The following is a 21,491-nucleotide window of genomic DNA, read 5'->3' on the forward strand; positions in this document are numbered from 1 at the left end:
ATCCTCGTCACAAGTCTAAATCAGAACCAAGAAGTTGTATGTTTGAACAATTTATTATGAGTAAGTATTTTCTACAGAAAAGTTGTTGCAACAAGAAATTTCATTCACAAATAATTCTTTTAAAATCATCAAACCGACGTTTATACATACAGTGAATTCTCGATATATGTCAACAACGCGGGCCTTGCCAGCGTCAAGTATCGTCCAGGAGACATACCCAAGCAGTGTTATGTTTACACTCCTCGGCGTCCGATGCCTCTCGAGCTTAGTAGCCCCTCATGGGGTATACCCCGCGGCAGTGGGGATAATTCTGCGACATTTATCATCCAGGTCTTGGCGACATGTACAGAGAAATCACTGTATTCAATATCTGCTCAGAAAACTAATGCAAGATTCAAGGCAACACTGTACATAGTCCTTCCATCCTCTCAATTAATATTCGGACTTAACGACTTGGATTTTGTCGAGAAGTTAGAACAATTATTTTACTACATGACGTGAACAAAATTTTGAAAAAGTTTTACCTGAAAAATTGACGACTTTTTTATTTGTGGGCCTATACTGAAAATGTAAAAAATGTTGTAAAATATAAGTTTTAGACCAATTGCAATTTTTAAAAAAATTTGTTTTCACGTCGTGCGGTAAACTAATGGTTCTAACTTCCCAAAAGAGTTGAATGGTCCAATACTAAAACAGTTATCGTCCATTTAAGAGTGTCCGAACATTACCGCGGTCCACTGTACGTGTACACTACACGTGAGTGATATAAAATTCAGATTTTCTTCCGATGTCATTAGAAACGCAAAGAAACGTAGGGTGTCCCAACGTTCTGTCCCTGACTGTACTTTCCTTATCGCACGTCGAATAAATCTCTCATGAAATTTAAAAGGAAATTGTTTCCAAAGGAGTTGCCAAGGCGCGTACAAACTCATCTATTAATAGGATCGCTTCGCCATAAAGTTCCATAATAATCACTCACTCAGCCGGCGAACCTCTCTTTTTGTCGAAACTAATCCATAAGCCGTTATTAAGAACCGAAGCATGAATCTCCATTTCGCCTATCCCTCGATCGCTTTCGGTCCTCATTTTTCAACGTCACCGGCCCGCCGCGGCCCGCCGCGCCGCGCGTCGGGCCAACCTTTTCTTATCCTCGTTTCGATCGCGTCGGCCGGTTTTCGATCGAAATTCGTGTATACCGCGGGCCGCTCGATGCGGCGCAGCCGTGAAATCGTCGGTAAGTTCACGGCGCGGCGCCGTCAAGTTTAAATTGGGGCAATAACGGGGTGAGAGATCGGCCGAGGGATAGCGGGTCGCCGACTTAACGCCGCCGCGAGTTACGCGCGCGTATCCGACTTCTTCATCCGCGTCTCGTAGCCGCGAGCATGACATTGTGGTAATGACACGGGGAACAAGGAGCCGGCGAGCACGCGAGCCCCGGCACCGCATGCACGGTGTCGTCAGATCAGGGGAACTGAGGGGAAAAAGTTACCCCCTCTCTGCCAGGACCGGTTCGGTCACGTGACATTGTGACACACGCACGACAGAGACGAAACGCGTCACGTGACCCGGGTCGTGGTGGACGCGTGGGGGAATAGCGTCGTAGAAGGGGAAGGGTGGAGTGGGAGACAAGTCTTAATCTGGCGACTCTGCGCACGCAACGCATGCGACGAGGTGCACGCTCCCGATGCACTGGGACGCAGTGCGTGACCGCTGCAGCGGCCCAGCCGTGGCCGAGCTTGCAACGGCCAGTTCCGATCCAGAAAGAATCGTTGCTGCGTGACGCTGGTCATTCTCGCTCGAAAGCTCGCGTTTCTACGCAAATCACCCTGTCCCCTCTGAAACGTATAAACGCAGCGTATTGCGTTTCCATCGGTGGACGGATCATTTATTATACAGTCGACAGAATAATTTCTTTTAAAACAGTTCAAACGAATCTACGAGCTGGAAACAAGATTTCCACGTAGAATATCGTGTCAGACTCGCGATGAGGATTTTGAACATTTATTAATGTTCTTCGTACCGAAGTCAAAATCTGTTTCGCTGCTGTCAATATATTGCCATTGGAGAACATATAGATATAGACGAATGTTCTTCTTCTAGGAAATTATGAACGACAGAGAAATTTTTATCACTGTAATCGTAAAATAAATCTTACAATTAGTGCAATTTGATTAGGATCTACTAGGAATCAGGAAATTCATTATGATAAGCTTTGTCTTTTTATATTATTAATAGAGTGCGGATTTTATAAATGTATGACAAAAATAAGTAGATACAATTTGAAACAGTGAAGAGATTAAAAATTATTAATAACGAAAATAAATTTTCACTTGCATAACTCACGCAATCCACGGTATAAATTATTAAATCAGTTGTTTCGAGTTTGTATGATTTTTATGGGCAGTCAATGTGTTAAGTGTGACCTCCTGAATACCTTTTTGAATTGTGAAAACGCAAAAATATTTTGTATGTAATTTTAGTGGGGTATTGTGCGGTCAGTAACAAATTTGAAACTCGATTTTAGTCTTTAAGAAGTGACACAACTAAAAAATTTTTTTAATTATTTTTATTGAATCACTAACTTCGAAGTCACTCTAATTTTTCGCAGTAAAAAAAATTATAATAATAAATATATAAATTGTGGTGTACTAAATAACAAAAAAGTATTTTACATTTCGAATTTTGTATATACAGTAAAGAGTAAAACTGAATCCACACTATTTGAATCAGCATAAATTTTTTAAAATGAGATGAAATGACTTAAGAGTTTTTGAGAAGTAAGAAGGGTTAGTTTATTAGACAAAAATTAAAAAAAAATTTAAATTGGTCGGAATCGCGAAAGAAACAGTAAAAGTTCTTTTTTACACCTTTTTATCTGACTCAGTTTGTGAGGCAGTATTAAATATTTTAAAAATGTGTTTTATTTACTCGGATAAATGATATCCATGTTGAAAATTTCAGCGATATTGGTTAATTCGTTTACGAGTTATAAACGATTAAAAGTGACAAAAATTGCCATTTTTACGATTTTCTACTTATAATCGCAGTTTTAATCGTTTATAACTCGTAAATGAATTATCCAAAATTGGTGAAATTTTCAGCATGGATATAATTTATTCGAAGTGAATAAAACACGTGCTTTAAATTTTCAGATAAAAATACAGGCTCAGATAAAAAAAGTTGGAAAAATCAATTTTTACTATTTCTTTTGCGATTCCGACTAATTTTTTTCAAATTATTTTCAGAAATTGTTTTCGCCGCGTCTAATAAACTAGTCCTTCTAACTTCTCAATAATACTCAAGTCATGTCATCTAATTTTTAAAAAGTCATTTTATTTTAAATAGTGTGGATTCAATCTTGCTCTCCAGTGCATAGTAAAAAAAATTGTAAATTTTAGGTAATCTTCAAATGGCTCTGCTGTAAAATTTCCTTCTTTTCACTTATGTCACTTTTCTTCACGAACGTCTCCTTAAGCCCCGAGCTAAGCATTTTGTTTTTCTAAATGATCATCACTTACCCAGAAGTATCATTAGAAAGGTTATGCTGTACTGCATTTTGCTTCCTTTCTGCGAGGTCTTGTTTTGTTGCACCTAGTCACGAGTTTGGTTCGTTTTATCGGGTTATCACGAACTTTGTAAGATGCAAATTTCCACGTCGCCGTTAAAGTTATTTCTCCGCAGTTCCCGACAAATGTTACGAAAGCGTAATCGACTCGTGTCCCGCGATCGTTTGCGTATCGACCAATCAATTTTTTTCTGATAGACGGAACTGTCGTTGCGAGAATATTAACGAACACGTTCTGTTCATGAGCTTCGTTACAAAGAACTGACTAACTATTAGCTCAAAACACGAATACACGTGTTTCGAATTTATAGTTAACCCTAGCGAGTTCTAGGCCTATGCCGGAGTCATTTCTGACCCTCGCCAATTTGTCACTACAACTTTCTTTCAATATAAGGCGAGTGCTTGGGACTAGCTTTCGTCGTATTTCGGATAACGAAGAAGAAGAGGAGATTTTTAAATAAAAAACGTCGTCTTGTATCGGAATAAAATTGTGCATATTGATACGCATATTGGTTCGAGCTTACCCCCCCCCCCCCCCGCGACGGGTCACGAATGACTGGAATAGAATACAGAGGGTTAAAAGATGAAGGGTCGAATTTGCGTGTTGAATCATAAATTATATTATACAGTGTGTACTCTATGTATGTCCCAAATGCCTAGCCGATAAAAGTCCCAGAACTATCCCCACTGCCGCGGGGTAGTATCTCCTGGCCGATATATGTCCATGGCCAGACCTATGTTTTGGACATATATCGAGTAAACACTGTACTGCACATATTTTTAAAAGGTAACTACCGAATATTTTTGAGGTCGTCGCTTAAAATTCATAGAGCTCTAAAAATTGAGTTACTCACATATTGAAATAATATTGTCTATATATCGTGGCATTGTTGTACCATTGCGCAAACACAGAACTGTGGAGCATTCAATTCAACGGAATGGATCATTGGCACATCTACCAGAATTGTATCAAAAATTCGTTTCCAAAGCTTCGCGTGCTGAAAGAGTTTCAATGCGGAACTAACGAAAAAAAAAAAAAAAACGAACAAAGCGGAGCGGACACAAACGCTGATATTTTGTCAAAGAACTGGAATGTTTGATCATGATCGATGACAAATGGTTAGAAAACTCTATTCAGGTATATACAGGAGGCCCCGTCGATAAATGTCACATTGTAAATAGATTAAAACAAAGGTGCGAAACAGATTTGAAAAATGTTCGAAAACCATTTGGAGACAGTCAATTGTTCTCGAAACAGGTGCAGAAATTTTGAAAACAAATCATGGGGGTGTTGGTCGGATATGAATTTATTCCATCCTGTTTCACCTAACCCGAACGATCCGTGAATAAATTTAGATCGCGACAATATAGTTCGCGCGACGTTCAAAACCTATTTATATTTTACAACTTAGATCCCGTGATCTTTTTAACCGTTGTAAATCTTCCGTTTCAATGGCGGAACGGCGGGCATTGTTCTTGAACGATCCAGCCCGTACCCCCGATCCTCTTTAAACCCGGACCCTCTGAAACAGCAGATAACCGAGAACGACGACGAGTACAGCGTCACCATCATGCGCTTAGCTGAATCAGGTTAAGTAGATAAACATTATCGGTGAGGTCCAAGTTCATTGTTCTTGGTCGGCGTGCGTACGATATAACTAGAAGAACAAGGGGCTTCCGGGCACTGATCGGCACCAGAACCCCTCCCGATCGGCTTAAGATAAACTTGCAACCACGGGAATGCGAAAACGAGGGATTAATTTCTAGCGTCGGAGTCCCGAGTTACTACACACGGCGACCAGCTACGTAATCCGGATCGATTAGGCGACATGTAATTGGGATCCTGGAACTGTTTAGGCTCCGTTAAATAGTCGACTAATTGGTTGGCCCTTTTATTAAGCAACAATGGTCTGCGGTTGCTAATAACTCTATACAGTTCGCTAATAATAATACAGGATGTTTCAAAAATGTTGCACGTCTTTTAGACAGATGATTCCTGAGATCATTTGTAATAACTTTTTCCTTTGCGAGAATGTTCTCCGCGGCTTCGTTACGGAGTTATTAACGAAAAACACGGACCAATCAGAGCGCGACTACAGCAGACGGACTCCGGTACGGCGTTGCCATTGGCCGAGCCAGAACCTGTCCGACAGAACCGCGCTCTGATTGGTCCGCGCTTTCCGTTAGCGGCTCGGTAACAAAGCCGCGGATAACATATTTGCAAAGGAAAAAGTTATTTCAAATGACCCCGGGAATCATCTCTTTCTTAAGGAAATACAACATTTTTGAGTCACACTGTATAATTTGGGAACTGCATTACTGCTTATCAACCAGAGCTCTTTCGGGTAAGATTTTCGAATTGCCCCCTCCTCTCCAAGGTCTTCACACCTGTTATACACTATTTCGTTTCGATGTGCTGAATACGAATACGCAAAATTACATATAAAACATCCTTTAGGTGAAAGAAATTACTATGACCGAAGTTAGGTCTTCGAAAGTATAGCCAACTCAACCCTAGCGTCCGGTCTTTAGCATTATGTATAGGTCGCTGCCCGTCTTACAGTAGTTGAAAACGACATACCTATAAACAAACCTAAGCGTTACAGATGTCTTTCGATATACGACGGGCTTGGGTCTGTATTACAGACGCACGTTTATGCGTAGAATTCAATGTGTGTTAGTAAGAAAGTTTTCTGCAAATACAGTATCTTTTCGATATATGTCCCAAATATCTACCCGATAGAAGTCCCAGAACTATCCCCACTGCCGCGGGGTATACTCGAGCTTCGTTGTCCTTTTCTACGTCCGGCAGTGTATGAAAGAATAGTTTCTTCTAGCCGATATATGTCCCGAGGTAGACCCGTGTTGTGGACATATATCGAGCAAATACTGTATCTTTTGGCCTTGTAATTTCCGCCAAAAACGAAAGTCATATTCGTATTTAATACGTCGAAATGAACGGAACGACATATAATAAGTACCAGAAGCTTGGGGGGAGGAGGGAGGTTAGGCTAGTTCATAACTAGACTGCGGATCTTTATGCAAAATAAAAAATGTTTGCACTAATTGCAATACACAGGTGACAAATAAAAAATTTGTTCTTCCTTTAATCATCTTATGAAACTGTTAAATGTTTTCAATATGGCTGCTGCTTTACATTGTGCGTACCCATTGTGTTTTAATCATAAATGCATAAAATCCGCAGTCTACACATAACACAAGTTTCTGGATAAAATTCTTCATCACGATGTCTATTCAATCTTTTCGACTTTAATCTTCGTCACCATACGAAACAAATTTGGAAAAACTCGAATTGTTACTTTTCTTGAAGAGAGACCCTGCTGAATCGACGAACAAGTTTGCAACACAGTTTGGGCCAAGCATAAATAAATTTTTGCAGAAATTTTTTTTAACAAAACTTTCTGAACTTTTTAGATTTAGCGTTTAATCGTGAATCTGATTTTGTGAACGCGTTCAGATGCATAATCAAGTGCGTCTTTTAAATATCGGAGGTCCACAAGGCGTGTTCCTGGAATTGACTGGTGTTTGCCTAACAATCCCCCGTGTCTGCTACATGCTGTCCCACCCGTATCAAAATTCCTCGTTACTCACCGCTTCAGTGTGCACAGGATGAGCAGCAAACAGCAACCCTGTCAGGGCTGCAAATCCTGGACGCAGCGCTGCCACAACTAGGCTCACCCTTGTGACCAAAACGCATGCAATGGCGTGCAAGGCAATATTCGTCGCGTGATACCAGCTCGGTGTTAATCCTGACATCAGGTAGTTCAGTCTGTAAGCAGAAGAAGACCAATGTTAAGTCTACATGGTTAATTTCTGGTCAACACTTAAATATTGTGAACGTGTAACTGTGTACAGTGCTAACGGCTTCGTAGCTATAGTAAACACCGAATTATGTACATATATGTACATGTATTTTAATTATTCCGGTTTGCACACTCTTCTCTAAATTTATGCATGATTTTTTCCTCTCATTCTGAACTTTCCGTTCTGACCTGATCCGTTTTAAATGTCACTATTAAATAAATTGTTATTGTGAGTGTACTTTAAACGCAGAAGAAATTAATAATTTATTGCTAGAAATTACCATTTAATTGTTTAAACATTGGAATACCCTTGTACCTTCAACCCCTTGTCATATAATAACGAGTCAGACGAAGCTATATAATAAAGTGAATGTCACGCCTGTCTTTTAGGACGAAATGAAATTTTATTCTGTTGCAATTAATGTTTAAACATTAAATTAAACTATATTAAATTTCAATTGGTACGTTCCCTCGTAATGGAAAATGCTTCCCAATAAAAGACTGTCCACGTTAATAATACATAATAATAATAAATATCTTACCACTAGATATCGATGTAATTGGGAGAGAATAAAAGATAAAGGTTTTCTCTCTGCCAAGGAATCGGGGAAACGTTTCAATGGATTAATATTTGCGTTGAAATGAAATTACCGATAATACTAATGAAGAATATTACTCAGACAACGTAGCGATTATGTGCCTGAACAAGGGAACGAGTCCCTTGCATGTTTCCCATTGTACTGTGGTCGACGTCCAGGAATTAATCCCGATGATCACGACCATAATTCTTGCCGTACAATAGCATTTAACGATGTTGAATCCAATTTTCCGACAGAATGCCAGTCCGAGAGCGGACGTTCTTTCCTTCCCGATCAGCACTCCGGCCGAAGTATCCCAATAAACGGTTAATTCCGTTTGATCTAATTACTCGATAATTGAAACCACGCAGTCCTCCCGATAGGGGTCTAAGTGAAATCAGCGAGCCGTGATCGTAATTAGATAATTACGACTACGCGTGACCCATTAAAGTTCATTCTACCTTCAGGCGTGGCTTTAGCTTCAAACTCTTCGGATACACGCCGCGCCGTTGCGGGAGTTTGTGAGAAATTACTGCGGTATACTGTCTGCTTTGCAATACTACCTGGTCTTTACATTTCGGATAAATCGCCTTGCCAAGGTACTATCTTATTACAGTGTACTGTAAAATTAAAGTATGATCTATCAGGGAACGAAATAATTCTGGAACTTTTAACAGGTTCTGTTCAAAACATGGATGGGGTATAACTTTTTTGAGAAACGATCTCATTTTGTAAATTCCGATGGAATAGAGAAAAATTCTGGAAAGTAGTAGTTTTAGTTTGAATAGAATTTATAAAATGTGAAAATGTAAATTTTTCTACTACAGGAACTTTGCTCATTGATCTATTAAAAAGGTTGTCGATCACTGTAATAAATACTGAGTATCTGAATAAAATACCTTTTAAATTGAATACCGTTTCTACTCGATAAATGTCCCAAACATCTAGTCTATAATTGTCCCGGAAATATCCCCACTACCGGGGAGTATACCTCGTGAGGGGCTACAAAGCTCGAAAGGCCTATCATCGGAATTATGTTGGTGAGAGTCCTACAAAAGAAAAATGCAAAAAATAAAGAAGTTTTGTTATTGGATTAGTAGTGATATCACACAGATATACCCGACCTGTATAATAATCACTTCTCAGCGATCGATGCCTACGAGCTTCGCTGTCCTTGTCTACGTCCGGCAGTGGATCAAAGAATAGTATCTTCTAGCCGATAATTGTCCCTGGCCAGACCTTTGTTTCGGACAATTATTGAGTAGACACTGTACTTAATTTCAATTTTGATACTGTATCCACCTCCAGGAAAGTATATTAGTTATATAATTTCGAAAACTGTAGGTGACCTTCATATCTCGATACAAAACGAGAATGGTAAAAAATGAATTTTTTTATCCCCGTGATCCCCTGGATATTATACTAATTTTGTTCGAATTCTTTTTTCATACGATCCATAATTTACAATTATTTTGAAATCGTCACATTAGAAGTTCTAAAGTATGAAAACTATACATAATTGAGCCGTTTATTTTGAACGTGGCCTAAGTCCACTTATACTTAAATTGAGATATTTAAGGGTTTGTGTTTCAATAAAATGAAAAATATACGTATAGAAGAGTTAAATTTACAGTTCCTATTAAAATAGTAACAATTGTTAAGTGAATAATATGTGTTTTCTTACTAAAAATGGAGTTAAGCCACTTCAAAGTTAACAACCAGATTCATTATAAAATTTGAAAGAGCCCAAGTCCATTCGATATAATTTAAAATGCTTCAAATTGAAAAAACAATACTCAATTTACTTTATATATCTTTACAACACTTCAAAAACACAATTTATGCAATTCAGGACATTTTATAACTACATAAATTGCATAACAATTTACTGCTCATCTACATATTGTGTATGGGGAAGGGATTTGAAGAAGTCATGGTGCTCCGGTGGTATGTATAGTAGAAAGTCCATCATGTCCTTGTATTTCGCTGTTGTAATTCGTCTTATATTTTCATAAAGTGGTGTGAATACAATATTTTCGATCTTTGTTGGTCTACCCCGACGTGATATCTTATATGATATTGATATCTTATAGAAAATTTTATATGGTTCATATCTCAAAAAACGCATCCAGCATATTTTTAACCAATTTATTGTTTCTCCGTTAGAATTCTTTACCCTTTTAAAAATTGCGCCCTCCAAAAATTTTGTCGATATGAAATCCTCTTGTTTCATTTCATTTAGAATAAAGTTATTACCTTTCCGTCACTAATGGTTGGACTTAGGCCACTTTCAAAGTGATGGTTTTAATTATTGAACTAACTGCGACAACCTATGTGTCCAAAATTATCGTATACTCTGAATATACTTAACCGCAAATGTTATTTATGACAGCTAACTTGAAGTTGTACACGTAATTACGGGCAACAAAAAATAATTGACAAATGGACTTAGGCCACTTTCAAAAGAACGGCTCAATTAGATTCTTTAACAATAGAATGCGCTATAGTTTTTGACAATAGAACCACCATACTGGTCGAAACGATTGACTTGAGATTCTTATATTGCAATTTCTACAATCGTCGCTCATTCAAAAAGGTTTTAATATAAGTTCATTAATTCGTGCATAAATTAAAATGTTGCATGATGTCTCAGCACTCTTGAGATGTCTCTATGAAATTAAAAACTGACCGTTTGTTCAACTCGCCAGTTCCAACGAGAAGCAATAATTACCGGACGTTCTATTATATTCGACAACATAATTTCGTGAGCTCTCCGAACCAGCACGTTCCACATTCAACGCGACAACTCCGCGAGATTTCGGGAACGAAACAGCGGTGAGTAAAATGGAAAGCGTTAAACGTAGACACGCGCGAGAGTCCCCATGTATGTCTGTTAATCTTTAAGAAGATTTCCCGAACAATACTCTAATCGGAAGGATTAAAGCGAATAGTGAGCGCCGGCGTCTTCTCGTTTATTAACGGGACGGATTCAAAGCGGAACTGTGACGGAGTGATCACTCGAATCCGCTTAAGTCGAGCGGGATAATCGGATCGCAGTCAGCCCTGCCATAAATCAACTCATTTTATCCTCCGCGGCGCGAAACATTTTTTTCTCCCTCCCCCCCCCCCCGGGAAACGCTCTCGCGCTCGGCGGATGCGAAACGCTCCACGTGTCTTGCGTTCAGCGAAAAATATCTCTCGCGAAACATCGGGCCCGTTCTCGCTTGATTTCGACCGGCTATCGATCATCGAACAGTTTACAGTGCATTCTCGATACATGTCAACAACACGGGTCTTGCCAGCGTCGTGTATCGTCCAGGAGATATACCCGAGCCGTGTTACGTTTACACTCCTCGATGTCCGAGGCCTCTCGAGCTTCGGGGTATACCCCGCGGTAGTGGGGATAATTCCGCGACGTTTATCATCCAGGCCTTCGCGACATATATGGAGAAATCACTGTATTTTCTCCGGGATACGAAGCCGCTGATATTGGGGCCGCGCCGTCGATTCCTGTTACCCGTGAAGCACCAGGCGAGATGAGGACGCGCGAAGATGCTGGCGCGGAGAAGACGGGAGAGGATCGCCGAGAGAAATAGGCGAGGCAGCCCAGCCACCATCAAGAAGAAAACAAACACCGTAGCTGCTGACGCGAGCCGAGCAATAATTTTGAAAGTCTGTCGACAGCATAAGTTCGACGCCCCTAGCGAACCTGAGCTTGGCCGTGTTCCAGGTGTCAGGGATCCTGGCCGAGCGGAGGCGTATCCTGTCTTCTCCTTGGCCCTGGATCAACCAAAGAACTCGGCCGTGTCAGTTGCAAGTTTGCACGCAGATTTTACTACGGCTTTATGGCCCATTGAGAAATGATTACCGTCGCCGAATTTCCTCGGCGATTAGCCTAACACTTACGACCGGTTACGACTCGACCCATACATAAAATTTACGCGAAATATCCCTCCTGGGGAAAAATGTTTCATGTTTCTTAACAGGAACAGGGTCAGCGGGCAATGACACAAGTTTCTAATTTTTCTTGTCTACGCTTAGGGTCCGAGTTCAACGGACTGCTAAGCCCCACAATCCCCACCAGAACTCCTAACAACTCTTGGCGGGAAATGACAGTACGCAACGAACGAGGAGTGCGTGTATTAAACGAGGTGGCAACGAATGAGGTCTTACTGCAATTCCACTGTAAGTTAACAGATGCCTCCCTAAAGAGAATTTTTTACAATATATTCGGCACTACGTTAATTTATTTGGTAATTGATTGATCGATATCCCACATATTTCAAATAAGTAACTTAATACTAAACCTACCACCGACGGTCAAAATGTCCGGTCCCAGATTTTTTATTTTACAATTGCTGAAATTATACACATGCTTTCATGGGAAATGATTAAATATATTTATTCAGTAGAGCATGTATTATAGTACGAACCGCACAAAATCCAAATATATTCGATCTCATTATTTTTATAAGACAACATTTATCAGTTAATTTTAAGGCCGGTAGGTTTAGTGTTAATACGAGTCTACCTCAAAATGTAATTACTAGACAGCGGATCTTTATGCAAAATAAAAATTGTCTGCGTCGATTACAACAAATAGAAATCAAGTAGAATGTTATTTTTTCACTTGCTAATTTTAATAGATGAGAAATAGTATATTGACATTTGAAATTTTGAAAATTTTCCTACAATTGCAAATCTTATCTCGATTATGTTATAAATTCATAAAGATCCGCAGTCTAGTGATTACAATAAAACTTTGTAGATATTTTCATTGTTATATATTCTCTAATCGGTAACGATATAATAAAACTTCTCTTTGTAGGATTTATGAACAAAGTGACTAACTTCTTACGAAACATTGACGTCGTATCACCAAAGCGTTGGTATTCAATGAATTTTTAAATAATTAAAAAATGTCTCTGCTAATGCTTAGATACTGAATCATAATTACAGGATGGTTTTAATTCTTGGATTCGGATAATTCGAAATCTAGTTACGTGGTGTACTTTAATTTTATTAGATTATAAAATAGAATACAAAATTACAACTTAATGGGAAACATAGTCTTTTATACTCTGCGTTTCAAAGTCTGCCTTCTCGAGCAGTTGCAGTAGAGTAAGGGGCCCAATTACTGTGGGGGTACTATACATAGGGGTAGGGTAATATATAACATATATATTGACTGATTTTAATGAAAAAATTTAATATCTTTTGTTTAATATTCATTATGCTTCAAGAATAAGTATAGTTAATATGGTCATAGTAATTGGCACCCCCACAGTAATTCGTAGGTTTGAACATTTTTCAGGAATCTTGGCGGGCCTATCATAAAATGAAAAGCTTTTTTTAGTATCTGCGAATTTTCCACCCCATTGTTCCATTACCTCGTTTCCATATTTCCCACTTTCCCTTCAAAATACGAAGTCAGTCAATCAGCCGTAGCTCAACTTCACTTCCTATTTTCCTCATCGCTTCTTCCAATCAGTCTAAATTATGTCGTCTGAAGAACAGCGAGTCCTTATGCAAATTCACGTTATTATAATCGTATTCATAGAATCCTAAATGAAATAAACTTCGATTTTTCTAGAGAAAGAGGTTAGTCAATTTTAAAATCAAGAGCAACAGTTTTTTACTGATAAACAAATCTCGGACACAGTAGTGACAATGCCAAAACCACTGTAATCACTAGACGGCGGATTTTATGCATTTATGACCAAAATGAGTAAGTACAATTTAAAGCAGGGGACATATTAAAAAGATTTAAGGGCACCAGCGTATTGGTTTTGGCTTAATAAAATAATTAAAGGAAGAAAGAAATTTTTATTTCGCTCCTGTGTCTTGGAATCAATGCAAATATTTTTTATTTCGCGTAAAGATCCGCAGTCTAGTAATCACTAAACACGAATTGAAAATATAACGTTTCCACCAGAAATCCAACGTCATTAGTAGTACATATATTGTATAATTATATAATATCCAATCAGACTTATGATACTTTCAAACGAGATCTATTATACACTGCTACACAAAATTAAAAAATCAGTTAATTATAGTTTAAAAATTGTCGACATTTGAACTTATGTAACTTTGTGTTAAAAAATCTATGACATTTTAAAAATAGAGATTTTATTTTTTCAAATGAGTACAGGCAAAATGGAAAATTTCTTGTAGCTATCCTTTAATTTTACGAAGTAATATTTCATTAATTTATTTTAAACCAAATAAAAATTCTAGTTTTCTATCATCAAAAATAGTTTCAACAAAAATTCTGCTACAGTTTTCACCCATTTCCACTTTAATTTTATTAGGTATTATTCATAATTAGACTTCGGATTTTCACACAAAATAAAAATTGCCTGCATTAATTCGAAGATACAGAATACCTTCGTGGACATTCATTTGTTTCCCTAATAATTTTAATAAGTTGGAAAATGATACAACCAGTACTTTTAAATTCTGTGAATATTTTTACTGTTTCCAGCAGTCTACAGAAAATCTTCGAAATAAATGATTTTCAAATGTTCATAACAGAAAATGGTTATTTCTTCACCTGAGGAGCGCGGAGAGATTGAATCAGCTTTAAGCAACAGCTGCCGTGTCATTACTGTAAAATGAATTATTTATTAAATTGAAGTTACTTGCTCGAGCAAGGCAAAGGAGCCAAGCAACGGAACATAAAGCGAATCGCTTTGATCGTAAAGTATCATTCCACAAGTAAATCCGTTTCTGGACCGCCTCATTCCTGAGAACGCAACGATGGCTAACAATGTATTTACAAATGGATGTTCTCGTTTCTCCAGGTCGTGGTATGCAGTTAGCAAACGGAGACCGACGGGCGCAGGCGTTTCGAAACATTTCCGAGACGCAATCTCGTTTCGCAAGGCGCAAGGGTACACTGGAGCTCACGGTGCAAAGGGTATGAGGGCTGCATATTTAGGATCTTCCTGTTTGCACTTACGAGGCTTCCTACTCGTAACGCACGAGGCATCGGTATAACTGCCCCAGCTACGGCCAGATTCTGCATTTCCTTCGGCCTCGGCTGATTGTTTGCGTGAATCTCGCTACCCTCTAATATACGAGGACTGTCCATACAGTCGGGGACAAAATATAGGACACCTTGTACTTGTTTGTGTTTCCATATGATATCGGAAGAAAATGTACGTTTCAGTGAATCACTTACATTGTACAAATATCTGTACGGAAGATTGTGCGTGCTATGTTTTGGCCCTGTGAATCTTTTCGTGCCATCATGCAACGTTGGTATCGCCGTAGATCAGGGCTGGGCACGTCCCCACCATAGCGCCCACAGTCCCCTTCCAGTAAGCGCCGTTACCATGGAGAAAGGACGCGCTTCCCCTGAGGTGTATTGGTACGGAGGCACTTACGGCGCGACAACGAAGACACCAGCGAACGCGACGAAGGTGCTGCATGAAAAAGAGATTGGTGGGGGAAGCAAGCCTTTGAGGGGCCCCAACCGTGCCAGTTATAACCGGTGTCGCCAGACCAAGACTTGTTCCCCCTCTACCGCGCCATTCCTCGCGCTTCCGCCGCGGCCCGTTCACGTGACGCATTCCGTCTTTGTCGTGCATACTGGCACAGAGAGGGTAACTTTTTCCCCTCGATTCGTGCTCCCTCCCATCATCTGGCGACACTGGTTGTGGCTTCTCTTCTCCATGGCTTCTCCAAAGGAGAGTTGCCCTCTCTACTTGGCTGGTGAATAGGAGTGGAAGAGTAGGATACCATTTATTGAATAATTCCCCATACATGTCTATAAATAATTTCCCCTAAGCTAAAAAAATATATAACCCGCCATTTTAACAGTAATTCCAGTTCTACTCCACCGTTATTGCGAAGAAACTGTATATCAAGATATTTGTTTCGCCGACCACTGTGCATCGTGCACCAAGTAGTTACCGGCGAAGCTGAATACAGTTCAAGATTAAAAGACCGGGTATCATTAGTTAATTAAATCCTTTAGCCGGCTGTCTGCGACATTGAGTCTGCTTAAGACGTCTCGAGGAGCGTTTCTTTTATTTGTTCCGTCCTTTGCATAGATGAAGCCGCTCGCTTTTTCCCCGGCAATTTCTTTCCCGGCAAAGGCGCAACATGAAATTTCATTAGCAGAGTGAATTGCGCGTAACCCGCGACGAGAATCGTGCAGAACTCAACGGAAGTTGTAATTCTCTGATACGAGTTACTATCGACGAGTCGATGCGCTTCCCAACTACGTTTTACGTGTAGGGGGGTATTTAAAACAAGATGGTATTGTGGTAACTGATTAAATGACATATACCGGGTGTTCCGTTTCAAGTGTCACATGTAATTCTTTCCCAAACTGTAACTCATTAGAAAACGCGTTTCAAATGAAATCTACCTCCCTTGTATTTTTCTGGACCTATGAATTGTTGCTGACACTTAAGGCCTGTGAAAGTCAGCTGAAACTTTCTATCCAAGTTGTGGATAAATAAATTCGTCAGAGGGACACTAGAAAGACTCTACAAAATGGCGTGCACGTCCCGAAACGCGATGCTTCAACAAAAGCCTCGAATGAAAATATTTTATCATACATTTTTTACTTTTTTTTTGTGTAGAATCACCCCCTTTCCACCAGTTGTACCATCAGATCAGCCTGTACGAATATGCAAAATGTCTTATGATTTTGTGCAGCACTGTACTCTCGTTCTTGGTGGCACTCGATCGCAACACGAGCCCGGACACGAAGTCGAGGGCAATTCTAGCCAGAGTTTCGAGGAAGTAAGTTTAAGGAAGTCGAGAGGAGCCGAGCGGAAGCTGCGCTCGCCGGTCCTTAACGCGGACACGCGTTGCCGGAACAGAAGAGCCGTCTGGTCATTTATGACGGAAGAGTAGGAATAAGTATCGATCGGCCGCAGCGGTCGGCTAGCAGCTGTCGACGAGCATGGCCAAACAGTAGTAATAGTACCGGCAGCGGTTAGCCAGTAGTAAGAGGGTAGTTGCGGTCGGACAGTTAGTATCAGGCCTCGCTGCGGTCGGTCGCGTATAACAGTTTCGGGTTCATCATTCATTGTATTCTTGCTTCGAAACGGTCGCGGTCACGGGCCCGGGGTTAAGACAGAAACGGTGCGCGGGAAATTGGCGGGTGTGCAGGAAAAAACGAGTACACCGGGCGCAGTTCGGTATTGACGGGATTTACGGGCTACCCTCGAACAGCAAGACGAACTGGCGAGGGGAATTGTAATCAGAAGGAGAAATGTTTACAGTGCACGGGCTGAATTCGATCGGGTCACGTAACTTAATATTTCACAATAATGTGATATATTTACGGGATTTATGTATCGACATTACTTTTCTCCTCGAGATCGATACTTCCCACTATGGAGATAAAAGATACCGAAGTTCGTAGCCAGCTGCAATGAGTTCTATTATTCGTTGGCCTCTAACGCTGGATCTACTTTATAAGTATCACTAGGACGTTTTTATCGAGATTTTCAACGGCTTTTGTCACAGTGTATGCCCGAAGGAATAAAATTGAGTAGTTCCCGATAAATGCAATTTTATGATCTCAATGATTGAAAATTGAAAAATTTGAAACCCGTCGTTGAACACGAAATTTAGGAATTTTTTCTTTCCTAACCGTAACATTGGAATTAAGAAGTTTTTAATTAATAATAATGTTATTATTGCTAATAATATTAATACTATTAATGATATTAATGGTATTAATAATATTACCAATATTATTCATATTGATAGTATCAATATTAATATAACACTATTATTAATAGTCTTGAGTTTTTTTTCTGTTAAATATTATGTCCATTAAATCATTTTCCACATTTTTTCACATTTAGTATATTTTTTAAAACTGTATAAGCATCTAAACGTGTTTATGCACCGTGTACAGAAAGCGAGATGTTATTGTTGGGTTGTTCGTATTGTAAGGAGTTGGTATCATTAAGTGACAATGGAACGTATAGTGTGAGGTGTGAGAGTTGGCAGCGCTGAGGTTGGAGATTAGGATAGCCGCGTCCGTGTAATACTGTGTGTCCAAGAGAATTGTGTGTATCGAGTGTTCCATTTATGTAGCATTTATCTTCTATGATTAAACCAGTATTAAACAAATGGTGCGTTCTACAGTTACCAAACTCATCTCCTACAGTTACTCTACTCGATAAATGTCTCAAGTATCTAGCCTATAATTGTCAGGCAAGTAAATTTTATCAGAATTATATGAAATTTGGTATCATTTTCATTAGAAAAATGCCACGAATATGTCGGTGAAATTCGTATAAAAAAAGTAATGCAAAATAAAGAAGCTTTGTTATTGCATTAGTAGTGTAAATTATGTTTACACTCCACGACAGCCGAAGCCTCTCGAGCTTCGCAGTCTTTTTCTACGTTCGGCAGTGGATCAAAGAATAGTATCTTCTAGCGGATAATTGTCCCTAGCCAGACCGGTGTTTTGGACAATTATCGAGTAGATACGGTATAGCATTTATAAGGGTCTGAAGCAAAATCTAGACTCTTTAGTTTCCTTGCAATAGTTTGACTGCTTTTTTTCTACAGCTCAAACACAAGTGTTACCATGCATTTCAAGGCAACGTCAAGTCACAATAGATCGATCTTCGTTAGGCCCAATTACCCCAGCATATTTCCTCTTCTCGAGTGAATTTTTATGCTCGAAGTAGCGTGACTCGTCTTGTTTGTCGAGGAAGCATGTGGAACGTTTTCGAGGGATCTATTTTTCGAGAAGTTATGTCGTCGTGGGTCAACGAGACGTCAACACGGTCGAACTTTCGGTGGTTTAGCGGCTCCATCGAGTTCCGAATGGCTTTCTGGACGATTTAATATTTCAGGGGAAAGCATTCGGCCGACTTAGTCCGACTTGACGTGGAAAGTATGCTGGCAGCGTTTGTCAACAAGTAACGGCGGCGGAGCACGAACCGCGGAAGTCGGGTTGGCCTAACTTGCCATGCGTTTAAGAGGATGTCAGGTCGAAACAAAGCCGATTAAGCGCTTAGGGCCGAATCGGTTGAATGCCTAATTACATGGTGAACACTGTTCAAGTAGATTCCCACCGTCAAGAGCGGGGACAACAGCTCGCTTTATCCCGACGCTCCTTTTTCGATCTGGTCTCTGCTGAAGCCTCGTGTTTGGGTCTGCGACGTGGCCAAAGTGTTGCGAACCTGTTTTCGAGGAAATCATAAATTTGGCGATTTACCTCTTGAGACCAGCCGTAAGTATTGCCCTCAAAGACGTAGCAGTGCAACGGAAGTACAGTAGCTGACAGAAAGAAGAGACCGTTCGGCTAAACTTCACCTTGGGAACCCAGAAATTTTAAACTTTTTTTTATACAATCCTGTTGATTTTGGCCAGAAAATGCCAAAAATCCAAGTTTTAATGCGAGGAATTCACCGGTTCGACAGTTACACGCGTGTAAAGTTGAGCGATGCCCAACCAGCGGTGTTTATCCTCATTTTGAAGGTAAAAAATTTTTTCTTTCACTTTTAAAGAAATTATTCTGATGTTTGAACAAGTATGTGAGTCACTGTACATTTGGTAGGAAAAATGTATGGATTGTTAATTATTCCGAAATTTGTGAGTTTGTCAAATGATGAATATCTTGGCGTGAAATGAATTTTTTGGCTGTCATTGATGATGGATTGGAACGTCGCTGAACTGTGTCGTTTTGTTGTTAGCGAAAATTGTTCAGCAAACCGATTGTTGAATTTGTCCACTGCATATCGAACTGTACGAGCTTTCGCGGGAGTTGGCAGTCTCTTTTGACGTTCCCCGTCAGTCGTCGTTCAATTTCTCACCAACGGAGAATTAAATTCAACGCCTGACCGGCCGATGCTCGATCAATGCGATGTGCATTCTGCAGGAGCTTATCTGACCTCTCTCATCGGTCACCCGGGGCCCGTGAAATCGATAATTAATGGCAGATTATTTGCGTAAATGCGTCACCCCGCGTAATGACCTGTTTTGTTTTGCGACCGAGTGTACGCGTGCAACACGATTATCTGTATCATTCCGAGTATGAATCCTCCGTCATTCCGTAGGTGATTGATCATCGCAATATAGAACGAACGCAAGCCAACTGGACATAACGCAGAAGTTATCTCACGACGACAGAAGATTGCGCCGTCCAACCGTTCTCGTGTTGCATACACGTGGAATTGTAAGAGTCACTGCTTCCGGTAAATTCCGAATGTTATAGAGTCTCGTTAACATTGAACATACCGACCAACTGAAAGCCACCAGGGTCAGGGACTCAATTACTGTGGGGGTACCAATTAGTGTTCCTATTCATTGATTTTTTCCTGAGTGAGTTTCGCTGTATGGGGCCGGGCATTGTCAATTTGCAGTATTACACCTTTTCTGTGGACTAAAGACGCCATCTTTTTCAATAGTTCTGAGTACAGCCGTTGTAATTGCTGACAATACAACTCAGCAGTAACTGTTTCTCCAGGTTTCAACAACTCAAAGTGAATTATGCCACGACAGTCCCACCAAATGCACAGTAACAACTTTCTAAGTGACAAGCTAGGTTTAGGGGTTGATATTGCGGTTTGATTTGCAGAAAACCATTGCTTGGAACGCTTTATGTTATCATAAAGAATCCATTTTTCAAAACTGTTTCCTCTTTAACGATCGATACAGAACTAAAGCCAAAACAAATTCTTTGCAAATAATTGATTACTTATGGGTACCCCTAATACTTATTTTTAAAGCACAACGAATATTATAAAGAAGATATTAAATTTTTATTATTAAAATTAGTTAGCATATATGTGTTATATATCTCTTTTTCAATATTTATTATCCTTTAAAAATAAGTATCACTAATACAGGCACAGTAATTGGGTCCTTTATCCTATTACACCAGCAAAGGAACTGTAAGACATGCAAGGAAATGAATAAAAAGTGTAAAAGATTTTGCTTCCTTTATTTCCAATATTATTATGTACTTTCGAGATTGACTTTTACATATTTTGTATTGTTTTTTGCTTTATAGATTTCTTTTTTTTCACAAACGTTTGCAAATTCTCGGCGTTATTAAATTGTTTCCCTTTCGAATGGTTTTGTCGCAGTGACGAGAGCGTTTATTTAGAATATTGTTGAACCAAAATTTTCATAACAATTTATTGTATATTTATTATAAGTTTACTAATAATTGAACATCCTTATATGACGAAAGTGAATTATTAAAATTAAGTTGGTTCTATTTCATTTAACTACTTTCAATGCTATTTTCAGTTTATATTTGTTCAATAATTGGTCAGTTGTCTGCGGTGAATGTTATTTACTTATAACTTCACCTGATATTTCAAATGGACGTTCACCTGTTCTGCTGAATATTTGAAGTGTGACACAATGATTGGATTATTAATCTTTATGTGAATGCGGATTCTTACAATGTAATTTACAAAAGTAAAATTAAAACTAATGTATTCTGCTATTATGGGTTTAATTAGAAACTTCAGTAAAATTAGTTATCGATTTTCATACGAGCGAACAAAATAGTAAGTAGGTGGC

The 21,491-nt window shown here is 39.4% G+C and overlaps 2 protein-coding genes across 2 annotated transcripts in view; one reads left to right on the top strand and one right to left on the bottom strand.

The window, feature by feature from the left end:
* The window catches only part of LOC143353980 (protein O-mannosyl-transferase TMTC1-like), a 428,910-nt gene that overhangs the window by 237,609 nt on the left and 169,810 nt on the right, over window positions 1-21,491 (bottom strand). Inside the window, exon 2 of the mRNA XM_076787624.1 lies at window positions 7,178-7,355. Within this exon, the coding sequence (XP_076643739.1) occupies window positions 7,178-7,355 (178 nt within the window). The remainder of the gene's footprint in view (window positions 1-7,177; window positions 7,356-21,491) is intronic.
* LOC143353996 (trypsin-1-like) overlaps window positions 14,876-21,491 on the top strand; it is a 315,355-nt gene continuing 308,739 nt past the window's right edge. Inside the window, exon 1 of the mRNA XM_076787650.1 lies at window positions 14,876-14,880. The gene's annotated coding sequence lies outside the window, so the exon portion shown is untranslated. The remainder of the gene's footprint in view (window positions 14,881-21,491) is intronic.

The sequence above is a fragment of the Halictus rubicundus genome, chromosome 5, assembly GCF_050948215.1.
Source record: "Halictus rubicundus isolate RS-2024b chromosome 5, iyHalRubi1_principal, whole genome shotgun sequence".
Classification (NCBI taxonomy): Eukaryota; Metazoa; Arthropoda; class Insecta; order Hymenoptera; family Halictidae; genus Halictus; species Halictus rubicundus.